Source organism: Hyperolius riggenbachi, chromosome 8, assembly GCF_040937935.1.
Source record: "Hyperolius riggenbachi isolate aHypRig1 chromosome 8, aHypRig1.pri, whole genome shotgun sequence".
In the NCBI taxonomy this organism is placed as follows: Eukaryota; Metazoa; Chordata; class Amphibia; order Anura; family Hyperoliidae; genus Hyperolius; species Hyperolius riggenbachi.
The window spans coordinates 278,731,969-278,752,970 of NC_090653.1; the positions used below are offsets into that span (position 1 = coordinate 278,731,969).

General features: G+C 44.4%; 1 protein-coding gene across 1 annotated transcript in view; it reads right to left on the minus strand.

The window, feature by feature from the left end:
• Positions 1 to 21,002, minus strand: part of LOC137527918 (ficolin-1-like) — a 47,625-nt gene that overhangs the window by 11,952 nt on the left and 14,671 nt on the right. The window contains exons 4-5 of the mRNA XM_068248984.1: positions 16,986 to 17,039; positions 9,717 to 9,758 (exon numbers count right to left, since the gene is read on the minus strand). Coding sequence (XP_068105085.1) covers positions 9,717 to 9,758; positions 16,986 to 17,039 — 96 coding nt within the window. The remainder of the gene's footprint in view (positions 1 to 9,716; positions 9,759 to 16,985; positions 17,040 to 21,002) is intronic.

A 21,002-nucleotide genomic window follows, 5' to 3' on the forward strand; every position in this document is an offset into this window, starting at 1 on the left:
TACGGGCTCCCAAGTATCCATTGTTGATGAAGAATGGAAAAAGAGATATTTGCCAGATGTGAAGTTAAGAGACATTTATGAGTTACTTGATGCTTCTGAGGATTTGAAGATCACAGCTGCTAATGGACAGAGCATCCCTTATTTAGGATTCATCGAAGTTACATTTGGATTAGCTACAGATAACGATGACCTCACTGAACTTGTTGTCCCCATCTTAGTGATGAAGGGTGGAAAGCTCTCCAAACCTATTATAGGCTTTAATGTTATTGAGCGAATAGTTAAATCTAGCGCCACAGCACAAGTATCGGCAACAAAAAGAGAGCAACTGCATGAGACACTAAGAGCCACCTTCCCAAACCTTGAGAGAGAAAGTGTCACTGCCTTCATAGATATGGTGACAACTGAGCAACCATGCGACTATGTAGTGAGAACGACCAAAGAGAAAGTCATCGTGCCAAGACACACCTCTGTTCAGATAGATTGTAAAGTGCAAACCCAATCATTAACTAAGGACACTACAGTTCTCTTTGAGCCAGATATCAGTCCCCAGTGGCCTGAAGGACTTGAGTTTTGTGAGACGTTAGTAACGCTGAGAAGTGGTGTGTTGCCTTATATTGTCCTTACTGTACAAAACCCAACTAACCATGACATTGAGTTATTAGGAAGAACTGTAATAGGTACTGTACAGCATGTTCAAGCTGTGTATCCAGATACCATCTTGGAGAAACCCAATAAAAGCCTTCCAGTGTCAGTGAGTCAAGTAAAAGCAGGAAGCGAGCAAGTTGCTGATACTCCATGGGATCCCCCAATTGACCTGAGCCACTTGGGTGAATTCGAAAAAGAGGTGGTACGGAAACTACTTCGTGAAGAATGTTCTTCTTTCTCCAAATCAGATGACGATATTGGAAGCATTGGGAAGCTAAAGTTAAGAATCTCCTTGAGTGATATGAATCCTGTAGCGCGCACATACATATCCACACCGAAGCCACTCTACAAAGAAATGAAAGACTATCTTCACAACCTTATTATGCAAGGATGGGTACAAAAATCCTGCTCATCTTATGCTTCGCCAGTTGTCTGCGTAAGAAAAAAAGATGGTAGCCTACGCTTGTGCATAGATTTCAGAGAACTGAATAAGAAGACTCACCCTGATAGACAACCAATTCCTCGAGTACAAGACATCCTGGATAGCCTTGGTGGCCACTCATGGTTTTCATTACTGGATCAGGGAAAAGCCTACCATCAAGGGTTTATGGAAGAAGACAGCAGACACTTGACTGCATTTGTGACCCCATGGGGCCTGTATGAATGGATAAGAATTCCTTTCGGGTTAATGAATGCGCCTGCAGCTTTCCAACGTTGTATGGAAGAATGTTTGGAAGATGTACGAGACAACATATGTATACCCTACTTGGACGATACATTGGTGTACAGTAAAGTCATTTGAGGAACATGTGAATCATGTCAGAGAAGTACTTCAGAGGTTGAGGAAGTATGGAATAAAGCTGAAGCCTAAGAAGTGTGAACTGTTTAAACGTGAGGTGCGCTATTTAGGAAGAATTGTTTCATCTGAAGGTAGCAAGATGGATCCAGCTGACACTATTGCAGTAAGAGCTTTAAAGGAGAAGAGACCAAGCACTGTGGGAGAATTACGTGCCATCATGGGCTTGTTAAGCTATTACAGACAGTATATACCAAACTTTTCTCGTATTGCTGGACCACTTTATGATTTGTTGAAAGGGACCCCAGAAGACCATATACCACAAAGCAGCATCAGTACACGACAAGTTACAATGAAGAGAAAAGGGGTGTCATCACATAAACTGATTAACTGGACGGAAAAACATCAATGTATCTTGGAAGAATTGATAGACTGTCTAGTTGAGCCACCAGTCCTTGGTTTTCCAGATTTTTCCCAGCCGTTTATCCTCCACACAGATGCCTCCAATCAAGGCCTCGGTGCAGTTCTATATCAACAACAAGAGGGAAGACTTCGTGTGATAGCCTATGGCTCCCGGACTTTAACTGCAGCTGAACGGAATTACCATCTTCACTCTGGAAAATTGGAATTCCTTGCTTTGAAGTGGGCCATTACAGAAAAATTTAGAGACTACCTGTATTATGCACCAACGTTCACAGTGTACAGTGATAACAATCCACTCACATATGTGCTATCGAGTGCCAAGCTAAACGCCACTGGATACAGATGGGTAGCAGAACTTGCAGATTTCCATTTCACCATTCGTTACCGACCTGGTAAAGAAAATGTGGATGCAGATTCGTTGTCAAGAATGCCATTAAATATTGAGAGGGTGATGGAACAATGTACTGAAGAGCTGACATCTGATTGTGTGGCCGCAACAATCCAAGCTATTGAGGTTCAAGACTCTAACCTACCATGGGTTTGCCTAGCAGTTACAGATACCCAAAGTACAGGAGTGATTGATGAAATAGGTAAACCATTTTCAGTTGATGAAATTCGACGAGCACAGCAAGATGACAAGCACATTGGCCCAATAATACAGTGCAAGGTGAAGAACCATAAGCCATCAGGTTATGAACTGAATACTCTTAGCAAGCAAAGCAAGTGTCTACTTCGCAACTGGGAAAGACTTTGTATTGATGAAAAAGGAATTCTCCAAAGAAGAACATTGAACAAGACACAACTTGTATTACCTGAAGAATACAAGGTTACCGTGTTAAAGGAATTACATGATGAGATGGGCCATCAAGGTATTGACAGAACACTATCATTGATCCGGGATAGATTCTTTTGGCCTTACATGCAGAAGGAAGTTGAACATTATGTGGCAAGAACTTGTACCTGTTTGAAACAAAAGACGCCATGCAAAGAAACACGAGCACCTCTTACAAGTATTGTTACAACACAGCCATTTGAACTTGTGTCAATAGATTTTCTCCACATAGATAAATGTAAAGGTGGATATGAATATATCCTGATAATCATCGATCACTTTACTCGTTTTGCTCAAGCTTATGCCACCACCTCAAAGTCTGCTAAAACAGTTGCTGATCGAATCTTCAATGATTATGCTCTAAAGTATGGAATGCCAATGCGAATACATCATGATCAAGGCGGTGAATTTGAAAACCAGCTTTTTGCTCAGTTGAAAAAGAACTGTGGTGTATTAGGATCAAGAACAACACCGTATCACCCCCAAGGGAATGGACAAGTGGAACGCTTCAACAGAACATTGTTACAGATGCTTAGGACTCTTACTGAGAAACAGAAGACAAATTGGAAAGACTCTTTGAATAAGCTTGTCTATGCATATAATTGCACACGATGTGAAGTAACAGGCTTTTCCCCTTTTTACCTCCTTTTTGGAAGATCTCCAAGATTGCCTATTGACCTCTTGTTTGGACTTACCTCAGAGACAGGAAAACCTGATCATCGAGCATACATGGAAAAATGGAAACAAGAAATGCAGGATGCGTACGAAATAGTGCGAGAGAATATGAAAAAGTCAACAGAGAGAAGTAAGAAACATTATGATGGAAGAATAAGAAGCTCAGTATTGTGTCCAGGTGACCGTGTCCTAGTCAAAAACCTGACGCCTAGAGGAGGTACTGGAAAGCTCCGTAGTCATTGGGAAGAGAACATTCATGTTGTGATTCGTCAAGTTGGAAAAGATCTCCCAGTCTATGAAATCAAACCTGAGCAGGGTAGAGGAAGATCAAGGATCATGCATCGCAATCTCTTGTTACCATGTGATTATTTACCACTGGAAGTTCAACCAAAACCACCAGTTAAACAGAAGGAAAGAAAGAAAGAGCTAGATCACAAAGACACAAATCAAGAGGAAGAAGATGAGGAAGAAGAATATGTGTACTATTACCATCCGGTAACGCAGCCTCAAGAGCTCAATGATGATAGAATTAGTGAGACTACTAATGCACAAGTGGATAGTGAGCGAGAGACATCTGCACTTAACAATGAACTGAATGAACTGGATGAAGAAGCTCCTTTGACCAATACAAGTGAGCCTGAGATACTACAAGAGACTGTTGAGCAAGAAGATAATCCAAAGGAGGATGAACAATCAGTTGAGATGCAGGATGAGGTTCTAGTATCCCAATCTCCAAATTCAGTTGAAGATCACACACAAGTCCATAGCTTACCCAGGAGAGAAAGGCGAGCTCCTAAAGTCTTTACTTATGACCAACTGGGAACGCCAACATGCTATAATGTAGTGAATGCCAATGAAATGCTTTACCAGTATTATCCCATGCCAATTAGAGGGGTTGAACCAATGACAATGTGGTCAAATCCATTTCAGATCTACCAACCAACATTTCTACAGGCATACTAGAAGTCAAACTAGTTCGTTATGAAGCATAGTTAGAGATTTCAGACCCTAAAGAAGAGTTCTAAGAATATATATGAGGAGTAGCTGTGTGCTGTTGATTTAGCTAACCAAATTGATCACTGTATAGTGCAGATAAGTTACCAGAATGCCTGGGGTTGAGAAATTGTCAAGTTAAAGTATGTGTAGATGTCGGGACGCCATCTAATTTTGCAGGGGAGAGTGTAATAGACTGATTTTTGTGTAGAAAAATCTGTAAAGCAGTAACTTCCCAATAAGCTATTGGAAAAGAATCCTATTCTTTGAAATATCTGTGGAGATAACAGGCTGAAATACAGGATCAGGATTTGGGCTATCTATTGCCTGAGTCTGTTTATGTTTAGCAACTTGTTGACCTGGGGAAAGTACCTAAGGGGAGGCTCGTGGCCTGCTGCCTCATTCTCATCAGACATGATGCAGGCAGAGGAAGCATGCTCATGGAGTTCTTCTTTATAATTCCCTTTTTCAGGGTGTAACATTAGCACCCACCAAGCTAAATCAGATCGCGCTCAAAACTTTGCACGCGCAAAGCCCAGTGCGCGTGAAACAAAACGGCGCACCCGATGCACCTATAATGGCGCATTGGGTGCGCCCTAAACGTCACAGTCGCGCACAAAGTTTAGCGCTGCCCGGTGCGCGTGAAATGTCGCACCGGGTGCGACAAAAACGGTGCAACCGATGCGCCTATAACGGCGCATTGGGTGCGCCCTAAACATTGCATGGGTGTGACGTGTAGGACACACCCAATGCGCTGTTGTAGGTGCATCGGGTGCGATGATTGTCGCACCCGGTGCGGCATTTCGCGTGCACTGGGCAGCGTTAGTTTGCATGCGAATGCGAAACTTAGTGCGTGAGCGCTAATTGGCGTGCGCAGAGTATGTTTAGGTATGATAAGGGGCTTTTCACAAGCGTGCTAACAGTTAGCACCGCTTTGTGATTCAAGCCCTTTCTGTATTAGAGTAATTGCATGAGGTTTGCATTTAATTTGCATTTATTTGTATGTTTGCACGATTTGGTCACAATAAACTATTTTTGCACAGTACTCCTCATTTCATGAGGAAATGATGGCGTCACATCAAGATGGCGCCTGACTGGTAGCCACGGCCACAGGGCTCCGGCTAAATCTATCTTTTTACCACCTTTCCCCCCTGGACTCATGGCCATGACTGCGCGGGTGGTCTCCCTCCAGCTCCGCCACACCAACGGAGGATGGGGGACACTCTGGCTCCCCGGACTCCGGCGACAGGGCACACTTGCGGGGTTTCGGCTCACCACGTGGTCGGCTTAGCTGTTGGCCCACGTGGTGCCGGCCCCAGCCGCTCCGTGTCGCTCCACCGCTGCCACTTCGCCGCCACCATCCAGGTCTCCTCACTCGCGCTGCCTGGGTGCTCCGATGAGCAGGTCCCCGCCGGCGCTGATCCACCACTTCATCGCCGCTGCCCAGGGACATCGCTCACACTGCCTGCGGGAGGGTTCCACGCTGCTGCGGCTTCACCACCGGCCGCTCCTGATCTCCCCTCTGCTGCCCGCTTCACCACCGGCCACTCCGATCTCCTCTCTGCTGCCCACCTCACCACCGCTGCCTGGACCACTGCAGACACACGGTCCCCCTGCCGCTGATCCAGCACTCCACCACCGTGACTGGGACACCGTGCAGCCTGGAGATGTGATCTTGGATGACCCACGTGGCTTCCACACCGCCACTGCCTAGGGAACCAGGACGCATCCATTAAAGGTACAGGGACTGCTCCGACACCGCTGCCACAGCTGCCTGCACACACTGCTGCCACTACACACCAGGCCACCTCCCCTGCCAGCACACCATCCAAGAGCCTTCTGCTGGGAGCCATCTCTGTCCCTGCTAGGCTGCCTGGGACCCAGCCCTTTTGCTCTTTAGCCAACTAGCAGCTCCTTGTTTTGACTGCTGCCAGGACCCGCTACATGCACCCAAGGGGGTAAGGACAGGACCAGGACACTAAACAGCCAGATTCCATCGGCATCCAAGGGGACTTTCTTCACTTTTTTCACCTCTCTCCTATCTTTCCTCCATCTCTTTCCCTGGGTCAGACCGTGGGGCATCTGATTCAAAATCGCTACAAAAGCGTTTTGAGTGCCTAGGTGGCAGAGGATTACCCCCCTGGTCCTTCCCCTGGGCCCACCTTATATCTTCCTGTCTATGCCTATGTATGCAATGTACCACTGTATATATGTATGCATCTACTGTATGTATCTGCATGTACCTGTATATACTCTGTAACTATTGCCTATCTACTGTATCCACTGTATGCACTTTTATGTGATTATACCATCACCGACCCTGCTTGTGCCAAAACCAATTCCGGGTACAACAGACTGTTGTACTTGGCAAAATAAACATGATTCGGATTCTGATTCTGATTCTGATTTCAGTGTCTGTATTGCTGCACACTGTGGTCATCACCTGTTTCTCCATTCAGGTTTGTAACAAAAGGGAACCCAAGGTGAGGGACATATAAAGGCTGTGTAACGATCGGTGTAACACAGAGAGGGTCTGATTATTGGTGATCTGCAGTATCACCAAAAATACAGATATATGCCTGATTATTGAGGATCTGCAGTATCACCAATAATCAGATATACAGTATTACTAACCTCTGGACACCTGAGTGATATGAGTGTTTGGTGCAACAGTAATACTTTGAGGACAAAATCTGGAGGACAGGTACAAGGCAGTAAGGAATACTGCACTAGGGAACGAGTACCTTCCAGCAGCCTGAGAAACTTCCGCAGGGCGGAGTCAGGCTGGGAGAAGGAAGGACCAGAGCGTGAGCAACACCAATAGGAGAAAGTCACTGACTGATCTGTGAACTATCTCCTAAACTGGGGGAGATAGTTCTCAAGGTCGGGCAAGCCAGGTCGGCAACACACGGACATACAAAGTACAAAGACAGGAAGCTGATTCGGTAATCCTAAGGCACGCAGGGTTTGGCAACAGAGTATCAGATATAGCGAAGTACCGAATCAGTGAACAGAAGAGTGGTCAGGAAAGCAGAAAGTCATAACAGATAATAAACAATGCCTAGTCTTGGGTGTGAGCTCCGTGATCATCAACACCCTGGAACTAGTCTGACATATAACAGAATGGTAACACAAGTCCCTAATCTTGGGTGTGAGGTCCGTGATCATCAACACCCTAGAACTAGTCTGAAGTATAACAGAATGGTAACACAGATTCTGACAAAAAGGTCTGAGTGCTTCCACGTAGTGATCGCAACGACAGACAACCAGTGAATGACCAGCACCCAGTATAAATAGCACAGCGCTCTCCGGCGCCTCCCCTAAGTGCTAGACCAATGGGAACTGGTTGAATCATCAGCTGACCAGCTTGGTCAGCTGACTCCCTTCTGGCTGTCATAAAAGTTCTGCCTCTCAGCGCGCGCGCGCGTCCTTCTGAACCTGTGTGGACTATCAGTCCCAGCCACACCAGACATGTGTTGTGTACCACCCGCCGGGCTGGACACGGAACCAGCCGCACCGCTATCAGGGCATGCAGCGGTTTCTCCGCGTTCAGCCATACTAGCAGATGTAGGCCTACGCGTGCAAACCGCCGCGTTAGATGCGGAATCAGCCACCTTGTTCTGAGCACACGCGGCGGCATTTCCGCGTTTTCTCACAGGCTGCCATATTTTTTTTTTTAACCTCTTCTGGACCAGTTTAGTTGAAATCTATGCCCTGTTTATGTCCGCTCAGCCCTGCCAGCGCATAGATTTAAACTTCTGTGTATGCGCGCACATGCTGCTCCCATCAGCGACACTGCAGCCTGCTCACTCTGCTGTCACACTGACTCCCAACCCTGTGATCACTGGGGAGCTGGCAAATGGCAGAAGAGAGTCCATCTGTGAAGCATGAAGGAGACCAGCTCACAATGTCAGATGTTGTCAGTGTGAATTGTGTACTTAACCAATACAGGTAACATTTCCACAGCTGCTGCTGCTGAGACATTTTAACCTATTAAATCTCCACTCCGTCCCTTGCATACCAACAGAATGCGTCATCAGCTATGCATCTGACTTTGAATCTCTACAGTGTTGACTCAGCTATGTTGCCAGAGGGGTCGACAGGCGGCATCAGTCAAAAGGTGTGTACAAGCCTTAAAGCAGACCTAACCCCAGGACGTCCACTCTGCTCTAAAAGATAATCAACATCACAATAACCTTTAAAGTAAAAAGTTTATTTGTTGCAGCCCACAGTGCTCCTACTGAGATTCTGCAGAGTAGCTACTTCCTGGTTTCATGGGAGCACAGAAACGATTAACCTCCTGTGTTTACATAGTGCCTGTCTGAAAGGCATAGACTATGTCAGAGATCAGACAGAGCTTACGGCTCAAATTACACTGGCTCATTACTTTCAGAAAAAGGGAGAATTAGACAGACTGTTATCTCTAAATACACACAGGCTGTGGTTCTCTGTATTTTCTTTCTCTCCTTTGGAAGAGTTTAGGTCCTCTTTAAGGAAAGCGCCTTTAAATATTCTAGCAAGATAATCAAGATCTGGATTTTTCCCCATGCTCTTTTATGGTCTACCTTAAAATCACAGCTGAGTGCTTTACCAAAGCCTTGTACACTCAAAATCAGGGATGTCAAACCAGTCCTACGAGGGCCGAGATCCTCACACATTTTTGACACTGCTCATATTAATTGATGTGTCTGAATCAGGAAGGGTGTGGTCCATCAGGTAGAACACATTCCTCTCTTTCTCAGTCTATCCTAAACACTGGCATGGATCTGGCCCTCCAGGCCTGGAGTTCCACACCTGTGCTCTAGATAAATCTCGGCTGAGGCAGTCACTAACAACCACCTCTGCTGAGAATCTTGCATGTCTACAGCGGTCATTATTTCTCATTGATAGTTCAGCAAGTGATCCTCCCGGAGCATTGACTTGGACGAGTACTGGTCGAAAGCATTGTTCTCCCCACTCACCCCACCTGCTGTGTGATGTCACTTGGGCACTGCTCCATTGGACCTCCTCCTCCCTGCATAGCAACAGAATACATTGCTAGCATGTAGGCTAGCAACACATTTGTACAGCCTCAACCCTGAAATGTCACTTGAGGTCCCTGCCAGGCCTTATATGAGTGTGTGGGGGTTAACTGTCATAATGGTTCAACCCGAGTACCATCATCATATGTTCCACTGTACTAGTGCTCCCCCCTTCCAGTGAAGGTCTCTTGGTGAGTATTAAATATTTTCTCAGATTGCTTGTAACAAATTAAGATACACAGTAAAAAAAATGTTTTCTTCATTCTGGTGTTCCCCCTTCCCCACCTTGATATCTCCCCTGTACCATGTTACTAGATTAACAGCATCTTACCTCCATATCGGTTGGCTGGGTCTCCTTTTTGTCCTTTCTCACCTGCAGAATAATAGCCGACAGTTAGTTCATTAATTCAAAGGTGTAACAAGTAGAAGCAGCCACTTCACACAAGGATGAAGGCTTGCCTTGAGATGCCATGGTTGACGTTACTACTTGTTTACATTGATTAAGAAGAAATGAGGCCCTAGGCAAGGTAATACTAACTTTAGCGCCCCTAATGGTCCTAATGGTAAGCTGAGGTGGGGGGATCAGAGAAGGTGGCTGGTGTGCCCCTTGGCACTCAATAGGCCATACTGCTATGTTTTAATTGACATCTGGTCTTCAACAGAATGTCCTCATAGGATGATGGATCATTCCTTTTTTGGGTGTTAGACTGTTTTGCTATTTGATACCACAAACAGGGCTGGATTTACCATAAGGCACTGTAGGCACGTGCCTACAGGCGCCTGTTGTTGGAGAGGTGGCTCCCTCCCTCATTCCCTATGCAGAGTCCTGATTAAGGTTCCTCTGGCTACCTAACACTAAAGGACACCTGTAGCCACCAATGATGAGCAAGGAAAGTAAGGGAAAAGTGACAGGTGACAACTTGGCCAGCCAGCACATTGTGGTGCATTTTGATGGGGGTTTGTATGTTCATGGAGGGGGGAGTCTAGGGTGCTTGGACATCTGTGCCTATAGGCTCCTGTGATGTAAATCCAGGTCTGACCACAAAGTCATAAACTCAAGGTTAGCCCAAACAGACAGGCTCAGTAGTGACCGATCTTGACTGAGTATAGCAGGATAGAGATGAGATAGGCAGCATCAGTAACATACCAGTAAACCCCTGATTCTCAAAAGAAACACAAATCTGTGGCGTTCTAAATTTGTAGAGTAGCTGCTGGCACTGACTTTCTGGCGTTCTGGTGGTGGTGTGCAAACTTTGCATGTCATCATGGCGCAGTCTCTGTAGCCCTACAACTTCTGAAATCATGGCTAAAATTCAGATGGACCAAACTAATGGAGTTTTTAACAGCTCTATTACAAGACTCAGAAATCAACTATGATAAGATATGGGATCCATGGGAAACATACTTCCTGAACTATATACCCCCATGAGTGAATTGGATGATTGAAATGGTAACTGGGACCTGAGGAAGTTATACTTCAAACATCAACTACTAGACAAGAAGACAGACCCATATTAATAGACCTCTTATTTATCTCTTTGTTTCTCCCCTCTTTCTCTCCTCTCCCTGTTTTTCCCTCTTTATTTGGTTATTTCTACACCATCTAACAATGTTACTACTATCTATCATAACCTTCTATAACTTCATGATACAAATAGAAGTTGATATCATTAGTTTGGCGATAATATATCATAGCTAGTGTTGGGCGAACAGTGTTCGCCACTTTTCGGGTTCTGCAGAACATCACCCTGTTCGGGTGATGTTCGAGCTCGGCCGAACACCTGATGATGTTCGGCCAAACCGTTCGGCCACATGGCCGAACTAAGAGCGCATGGCCGAACGTTCCCCGAACGTTCGGCTAGTGCTGTGATTGGCCGAACGGGTCACGTGGTTCGGACCCGAACGCGCTCTGATTGGGCGAACTGTCACGTGGTTCGGGTAAATAAATACCCGAACCACGTCATATCTCCGCCATTTGTCTGTGGGTTTAGCTTTGGGTAGGCAGGCAGGGTAGTTCGCGCTCCAGCCACGCTAGCCAGGGTCCCCCCAGTCATTGTGTCGCTGCTGGGAATAGTAGTACACCGCTCGCTCAGCCACACTATATAGCATTGTGTTTACTGCCACTCTGTGTACCTCGCTCAGCCACACTATATAGCATTCTGTTTACTGCCACTCTGTGTCTGCTGGGAATAGTAGTACACCGCTCGCTCAGCCACACTATATAGCATTGTGTTTACTGCCACTCTGTGTACCTCACTCAGCCACACTATATAGCATTCTGTTTACTGCCACTCTGTGTCTGCTGGGAATAGTAGTACACCGCTCGCTCAGCCACACTATATAGCATTGTGTTTACTGCCACTCTGTGTACCTCGCTCAGCCACACTATATAGCATTCTGTTTACTGCCACTCTGTGTCTGCTGGGAATAGTAGTACACCGCTCGCTCAGCCACACTATATAGCATTCTGTTTACTGCCACTCTGTGTACCTTGCTCAGCCACACTATATAGCATTGTGTTTACTGCCACTTTGTGTCTGCTGGGAATAGTAGTACACCGCTCGCTCAGCCACACTATATAGCAGTGTTGCTTGCGAATTTTCGCCAAAGTCATTTTCGCATCGAAAATCCCATTTTCGATTTCGCCTAATTTTCGCAAAAATAATGACTATTTTCGCTTCAAAAGGCAAAATTTCGCCTGAATATTTTCGCATTAATTTTCGCCTAAAGTCCGTTTTTTTTTCACGTTAAATATCTAAGCCCCCTTACAAGCTAGAATCACCAAATTTTCAGGGTATATTAAGGAGATATGTGGGTACAAGAGGAAAACATTTTTGCAAAAAGACCTTATAGTTTTTGAGAAAATCGATTTTAAAGTTTCAAGGGAAAAAAGTTTACATTTAAATGTAGTAAATGACAGTTACTGTAGCAAACCTAGCGGTAGTGTAAATTTAGTAATATCAAAAGAAAGGGCCAAGTGCAAAGGGCCAAGTGCAAGTGCCATGGGCCAAGTGCCAAGTGCAAACTGCCAGCGCAAAGGGCCAAGTGCCAGCGCAAAGGGCCAAGTGCCAGCGCAAAGGGCCAAGTGCCAGCTGCAAAGGGCCATGCAAAATGCAAAATGCAAAATGCCAAGTGCAAGCGCAAAGGGCCAAGCGCAAAGGGCCAAGTGCAAAGGACCAAGTGCAAGCGCAAAGGGCTAAGTGCAAAGGGCTAAGTGCAAAGGGCCATACAAAGTGCAAAGGGCCATGCAAAGTGCAAAGGGCCATGCAAAGTGCAAAGGGCCATGCAAAGTGCCAAGTGCACTTTGCATTTAACACTTTGCACTTGGCACTTTGCACTTGGCACTTTGCATTTGACACTTTGCATTTGACACTTTGCACTTGGCACTTTGCATTTGACACTTTGCACTTTGCATTTGACATTTTGCACTTGGCACTTTGCATTTGACACTTTGCATTTGACACTTTGCACTTGGCAATTTGCACTTTGCACTTTGCATTTGACACTTTGCACTTGGCACTTTGCATTTGACACTTTGCACTTTGCATTTAACACTTTGCACTTTGCATTTGACACTTGGCCCTTTGCACTTGGCCCTTTCATTTGATATTAGTAAATTTACACTACCGCTAGGTTTGCTACAGTTACTGTCATTTACTGCATTTAAATGTAAACGTTTTTCCTTTAAAACTTTAAAATCGATTTTCTCAAAAACTATAAGGTCTTTTTGCAAATTTTTTTTTCCTCTTGTACCCACATATCTCCTTAATATACCCTGAAAATTTGGTGATTCTAGCTTGTAAGGGGGCTTAGATATTTAACGCGAAAAAACGAACTTTAGGCGAAAATTAATGCGAAAATATTCGGCGAATTTTCGCCTTCCGAAACGAAAATAGTCGTTATTTTCGCGAAAATTCGGCGAAAAGAATATTTGCATTTTCGCTCATCACTGCTATATAGCATTGTGTTTACTGCCACTCTGTGTACCTCGCTCAGCCACACTATATAGCATTCTGTTTACTGCCACTCTGTGTCTGCAAAGAAACATGACATTTTCCACATTTAAAAGACAGTTTTTCCTTTGAAACTTTACAATCAATTTTCTCAAAAACTATAAGCTCTTTTTCAAATATTTTTTTTCCTCTTGTACCCACTCCCAAGGTGCACATACCCTGCAAATTTGGGGTATGTAGCATGTAAGGAAGCTTTACAAAGCACGAAAGTTCGGGTCCCCATTGACTTCCATTATGTTCGGAGTTCGGCGCGAACACCCGAACATCGCGGCGATGTTCGGCGAACGTTTGCGAACCCGAACATCTAGGTGTTCGCCCAACACTAATCATAGCTTCTGATGTATACGTCCTCTTTTTGTTCATAGAAGATCTATGGATATATATATATATAATGAACAACCACTGTTATTTACTCAGCTGTTCACCAGACAACCTGCGACCTGGACCCTGGACCAACTAAACATATGCTGAAATGCCCTGACCTGCTTGGTCCAGCATTTCACAAAATGCTGCAAGCAGGGAGGTTTCCTACCTCTCTAAAAGAAGGAATCATCAAGCCCCTTCTTAAAAAACCTTCCATGGATCCAGATGCTATGAGCAGCTACAGACCTGTCTCCAACCTCCCCTTCTTAGGTAAAGTTATTGAAAAGGCTGTCTATCTGCAACCTGAAACCAGGCTGTCAGTAAACAACATCCTGGACCCTCTACAATCTGGCTTTAAGAAACACCACAGCTGTGAAACAGCCCTCATCCAAGTCTGCAACGATCTGCTCATGGCAAGGGACAGAGGAGAATGCTCCATCCTAATCCTGTTGGATCTCTCAGCGGCTTTTGATACAGTTGACCATGAAATCCTGCTTAAAGGGACACTTAAGTCAAACAAAAAAAATTAGTTTTACTCACCTGGGGCTTCCAATAGCCCGCTGCAGCTGTCCGGTGCCGTCGCCATCTCCTTCCGATCCTCCTGGCCCCGCCGGCAGCCACTTCCTGTTTCGGTGACAGGAGCTGACAGGCTGGGGACGCGAGTGATTCTTCGCGTTCCTGGCCACAATAGCGCCATCTATGCTGCTATAGCATATATCATATACCATATAGCAGCATAGAGGGTGCTAATGTGTCTGGGAACGCGAAGTATCACTCTCATCCCCATCCTGTCAGCTCCTGTCACCGAAACAGGAAGGGGCTGCTGGCGGGGCCAGGAGGATCGGAGGGAGACGGCGAGGGCACCGTACAGCTGCAGGGGGCTATTGGAAGCCCTAGGTGAGTAAAACTCATTTTTTTTGTTTGACTTAAGTGTCCCTTTAACAGACTGCAGGAGTACTGTGGCATCAGTGGATCAGTCCTCCAGTGGTTCAGATCATTCCTGACTGACAGAACACAGAGAGTATACCTAGGACCTATAATGTCCAAACCTGCACCTCTACAATTCGGAGTGCCACAAGGATCAATCCTATCCCCTCTGCTGTTTGCAATCTACATGTTGCCACTCGGTACACTTATCCTACGTCATGGCCTGACGTACCACTGCTACGCCGATGACACACAGCTATACCTGTCCTTCAAACCTGGTGGAACAGACCCTACCCTAAAAATAAACTCTTGCTTAGCTGAGCTACAGGCATGAATGAATGATAACTGGTTGAAACTGAATGCTGACAAAACTGAGGTCCTGTTTGTCCAAAGCCAGTGCTCGCCATCAAAACAGCTCTATCCTAAAGCAACACCAATCAGGATTGGGAATTCAGACATAAACAGCTCCAACCTTGTGCGTAGCCTTGGCGTACTAATCGATGGGGAATTGAGTTTCAGAAACCAAATTTCATCTGTAGTTAAATCTTCCTTCTTTCATCTGAAGAACATTGCAAAGATTAAACATCTGATTCCCCCAGAGGATCTTCCAACCCTAGTCCACGCCTTCATCACATCACGGCTGGACTACTGCAATGCCCTTTATGCTGGCCTCCCCAAAAAGGACCTGCGTCGCCTGCAATTAGTGCAGAATTCTGCTGCCAGATTGCTAACAAACTAGCCTCGCCACTGTCACATTACACCGATCCTTCGCTCACTGCACTGGCTACCAGTAGAATTGAGAATACTCTTCAAGATTGGACTGCTGACATTCAAATCCCTGCACAATCTGGGCCCTGGATACATGAAGGACTTGCTGAAGCTGCACCACACCTCTCACAACCTCAGATCAGCAAGTTCTATAAACTTGGTCACTCCCAGAGTGCACCTCAAAAAATCTGGAGACAGAGCCTTTTGTCATGCTGCCCCTACTCTTTGGAACTCCCTACCACACCCAGTAAAGACAGCACCATCCCTGGAGCTATTCAAATCCAGACTGAAAAGCCACCTGTTTAGCCTGGCAATTCCAGATTTACAAAATTCTTCCTCTGTACCACGATGGTCGGAGCCATGCTTATGCGCTTTGAGTCCCACGGGAGAAAAGCGCTTTACAAATGTTATTTGTTGTTGTTGTTGTTGTTGTTCATGTTCTGCAAACTCACTTAATAAAATTTTTTGTTAAATGAAAAAAAAACTTTGCATGTCATCACTGCGTCAAGTTTGCACCTTAATCCCAGATTCTCAAAAGAATCATAAATCAGCAGTGCTGGCACTGTGGAGTAAAGAACACTGACTGCTGGAACTCTGAGGTTGAGTAGCCAATGGCATGGTTATGTGAGCTTTGTACATCATCACTTCCTGAAGATTTCTCCTCACACGGTTGTGAGTGGTGGCTTAGTCAGAGTGACCTGTTGCTGTTGTGGTGTGTGCAGGCTTGTGCGACGGCGTGGTTGAGGTGTGAGTGCGCAGATACATCCATGCCTAATTACATCCTTTGTTTAGAATATAGTATTTTTTGTAAATTGTGATCATACTAGGAATGGTTAATAACAGATAACCGGTGCATCACAATTTATGGTCAGACTAGCTAGGATTGGTTAAAGGTAATGGGTAGATTGAAAGTTGAAAGTTGAAGTCGGAAAAGCTAGCTAGCCATGCATGAGTAGAATAAGGGCTTGATTCACTAAAGTGTGCTAAGTGTTAGAATGCCAGTGAAAAGCACCTTAGCATGTGCAAAGTCTCTTTGCAGGCACTAATATGCGCGCAAAAGTTTAAGCGCAAAGTTTAGCATTGCACGGTGCGTGCGAAGCGTTGCACCGTTTGCATGCAAAATAGCCTGATAAGCGTACTTTGCACGCGAACAGTGTGACGTTTCGCGTGCACTGGTGTAACATTTTCTCCCCACCAAATAGAGCACGATCAGTAACAGCTTTGCCCATGCTAACTACTTAGCACCCTAGTTTGGACGTGCAAAGCTTTTAGGCACGCTAACTATGTTAGCACGCTTTAGTGAATCATAGCCTATGACTCAATATGCCAAGTTGATCAATCAGTATTCAGTTGGAATTTAATTGCACAGGAATTTTGAGAGATTTCATCAGAAATAAATGTAACCTTTATAAAACCACAATCATTGTACTGAGTGCTCGATGTTCTGTTGCATGGATGGCAAATAAGACAAAAAGCTGTATGCCACCCCTCCCCCACAAGCCCCGCCCCATATAAGAAATTTTCATCACCTCGTACTCCAGGGATTCCCGAAGCCCCCTTCATGCCACCACTTCCTGTTTCACCTGAAAGTCAGAGTAGTTATAATGAATGAATTACATGAAGCTCAATATCCTACAGAAGAAATGAATATAGAGCTGGAAAACCAAAAATCATATCATGGTGTTTTACTGCACTTAGCAGAGCTGATGTAGTGTTTTTGTTTGAATTCCTCCTGCCGGCTTGAAAGGAGGAAGTTTAGAGACACGTAATGCATGACGTGTGTGTCTCTCTCCGATCATAATGGTGCTGAACTGCAGCATTATCCAGGATTTCGAATAAGGAAACCTGGATTTGAACAACAGGAGTTTTAATGCACTGAGTGGAGCTGATATTGTAGGGCTAACAAGAGAGATTTGCTGGGGGTTCCCATGCTTTGGAGTTGCACCGCTGGTTAAAGAACAGAGTGATGGTCATACAAAAAGGTTGGAGAAAAAAAAGCAAAGGTGAGCAATGCTAATGCAGTGTTTCTTGTTAAAGCACATCTCCACCTATATTCAGCTCTAGTATACATTAAAACAAACCTGAAATTCATAAATGAAATAAACCCTGGAGTACTTATATAGAGTACTCCTAAACTGCTTTACTTCTTAACCACTTGAGGACCACAGTCTTTTCGCCCCTTAAGGACCAGAGCCTTTTTCTCCTTTCAGACCACTGCAGCTTTCACGGTTTATTGCTCGGTCATACAACCTACCACCTAAAGGAATTTTACCTCCTTTTCTTGTCACTAATACAGCTTTCTTTTGCTGCTATTTGATTGCTGCTGCGAGTTTTAGTTTTTATTATATTCATCAAAAAAGACATTAATTTTGGCAAAAAAATGACTTTTTTAACTTGCTGTGCTGACATTTTTCAAATAAAGTAAAATTTCCTATACATTTGAGCGCGAAAGTTATTCTGCTACATGTCTTTGATAAAAAAAAAAAACATTCAGTTTATATTTATTGGATTGGGTAAAAGTTATAGCGTTTACAAACTATGGTGCCAAAAGTGAATTTTCCCATTTTCAAGCATCTCTGACTTTTCTGCGCACCTGTCATGTTTCATGAGGGGCTAAAATTCCAGGATAGTTCAAATACCCCCCAAATGACCCCATTTTGGAAAGAAGACATCCCAAAGTATTCAGTGAGAGGCATGGTGAGTTCATAGAAGATTTTATTTTTTGTCACAAGTTAGCGGAAAATGACACTTTCTGACAAAAAAAAGTAAAAAAAAAAAGTTTCCATTTCTTCTAACTTGCAACAAAAAAAAATGAAATCTGCCACGGACTCACTATGCTCCTCTCTGAATACCTTGAAGTGTCTACTTTCCAAAATGGGGTCATTTGTGGGGTGTGTTCACTGTCCTGGCATTTTGGGGGGTGCCTAATTGTAAGCACCCCTGTAAAGCCTAAAGATGCTCATTTGACTTTTGGCCCCTTAGCGCAGTTAGGCTGCAAAAAAGTGCCACACATGTGGTATTGCCGTACTCAGGAGAAGTATTATAATGTGTTTTGGGGTGTATTTTTACACATACCCATGCTGGGTGGGAGAAATATCTCCGTAAATGACAATTGTTTTATTTTTTTACACACAATTGTCTATTTATAGAGATATTTCTCCCACTCAGCATGGGTATGTGGAAAAATACACCCCAAAACACATTATACTACTTCTCCTGAGTACGGCGATACCACATGTGTGGCACTTTTTTGCACCCTAACTGCGCTAAGGGGCCCAAAATTCAATGAGTACCTTTAGGATTTCACAGGTCATTTTGAGAAATTTCGTTTCAAGACTACTCCTCACGGTTTAGGGCCCCTAAAATGCCAGGACAGTATAGGAACCCCACAAATTACCCCATTTTAGAAAGAAGACACCCCAAGGTATTCCGTTAGGAGGATGGTGTGTTCATAGAAGATTTTTTTTTTTTGTCACAAGTTAGCGGAAATTGATTTTAATTGTTTTTTTTTCACAAAGTGTCATTTTCCGCTAACTTGTGACAAAAAATAAAATCTTCTATGAACTCACCATACTCCTAACGGAATACCTTGGGGTGTCTTCTTTCTAAAATGGGGTCATTTGTGGGGTTCCTATACTGCCCTGGCATTTTAGGGGCCCTAAACCGTGAGGAGTAGTCTTGAAACCAAATGTCGCAAAATGACCTGTGAAATCCTAAAGGTACTCATTGGACTTTGGGCCTCTTAGCGCACTTAGGGTGCAAAAAAGTGCCACACATGTGGTACCGCCGTACTCAGGAGAAGTAGTATAATGTGTTTTGGGGTGTATTTTTACACATACCCATGCTGGGTGGGAGAAATATCTCTGTAAATGACAATTGTTTGATTTTTTTTACACACAATTGTCCATTTACAGAGAGATTTCTCCCACCCAGCATGGGTATGTGTAAAAATACACCCCAAAACACAATATACTACTTCTTCTGAGTACGGCGATAAAACATGTGTGACACTTTTTTGCAACCTAGGTGCGCTAAGGGGCCTAACGTCCTATTCACAGGTCATTTTGAGGCATTTGGATTCTAGACTACTGCTCACGGTTTAGGGCCCCTAAAATGCCAGGGCAGTATAGGAACCCCACAAGTGACCCCATTTTAGAAAGAAGACACACCAAGGTATTCTGTTAGGAGTATGGTGAGTTCATAGAAGATTTTTTTTTTTTGTCACAAGTTAGCGGAAAATGACACTTTGTGAAAAAAAAAAAACAATACATATCAATTTCCGCTAACTTGTGACAAAAAATAAAATCTTCTATGAACTCATCATACACCTAACAGAATACCTTGGGGTGTCTTCTTTCTAAAATGGGGTCACTTGTGGGGTTCCTATACTGCCCTGGCATTTTAGGGGCCCTAAACCGTGAGGAGTAGTCTTGAACCCAAATGTCTCAAAATGACCTGTGAAATCCTAAAGGTACTCATTGGACTTTGGGCCCCTTAGCACAGTTAGGCTGCAAAAAAGTGTCACACATGTGGTATCGCCGTACTCAGAAGAAGTAGTATAATGTGTTTTGTGGTGTATTTTTACATATAACCATGCTGGGTGGGAGAAGTATCTCTGTAAATGACACATTTTTGATTTTTTTTACACACAATTGTCCATTTACAGAGAGATTTCTCCCACCCAGCATGGGTATGTGTAAAAATACACCACAAAACACATTATACTACTTCTCCTGAGTATGGCGATACCACATGTGTGACACTTTTTTGCAGCCTAGGTGCGCTAAGGGGCCCAACGTCCTATTCACAGGTCATTTTGAGGCATTTGTTTTCTAGACTACTCCTCACGGTTTAGGGCCCCTAAAATGCCAGGGCAGTATAGGAACCCCACAAGTGACCCCATTTTAGAAAGAAGACACCCCAAGGTATTCCGTTAGGGGTATGGTGAGTTCATAGAAGATTTTATTTTTTGTCACAAGTTAGTGAAAAATGACACTTTGTGAAAAAAACAATAAAAATCCAATTTCCGCTAACTTTTGACAAAAAATAAAATCTTCTATGAACTCATCATACACCTAACAGAATACCTTGGGGTGTCTTCTTTCTAAAATGGGGTCACTTGTGGGGTTCCTATACTGCCCTGGCATTTTACGGGCCCAAAACTGTGAGTAGTCTGGAAACCAAATTTCTCAAAATGACTGTTCAGGGGTATAAGCATCTGCAAATTTTGATGACAGGTGGTCTATGAGGGGGCAAATTTTGTGGAACCGGTCATAAGCAGGGTGGCCTCTTAGATGACAGGATGTTTTGGGCCTGATCTAATGGATAGGAGTGCTAGGGGGGTGACAGGAGGTGATTGATGGGTGTCTCAGGGGGCGGTTAGAGGGGAAAATAGATGCAATCAATGCACTGGGGAGGTGATTAGAAGGGGGTCTGAGGGGGATCTGAGGGTTTGGCCGAGTGATCAAGAGCCCACACGGGGCAAATTAGGGCCTGATCTGATGGGTAGGTGTGCTAGGGGGTGACAGGAGGTGATTGATGGGTGT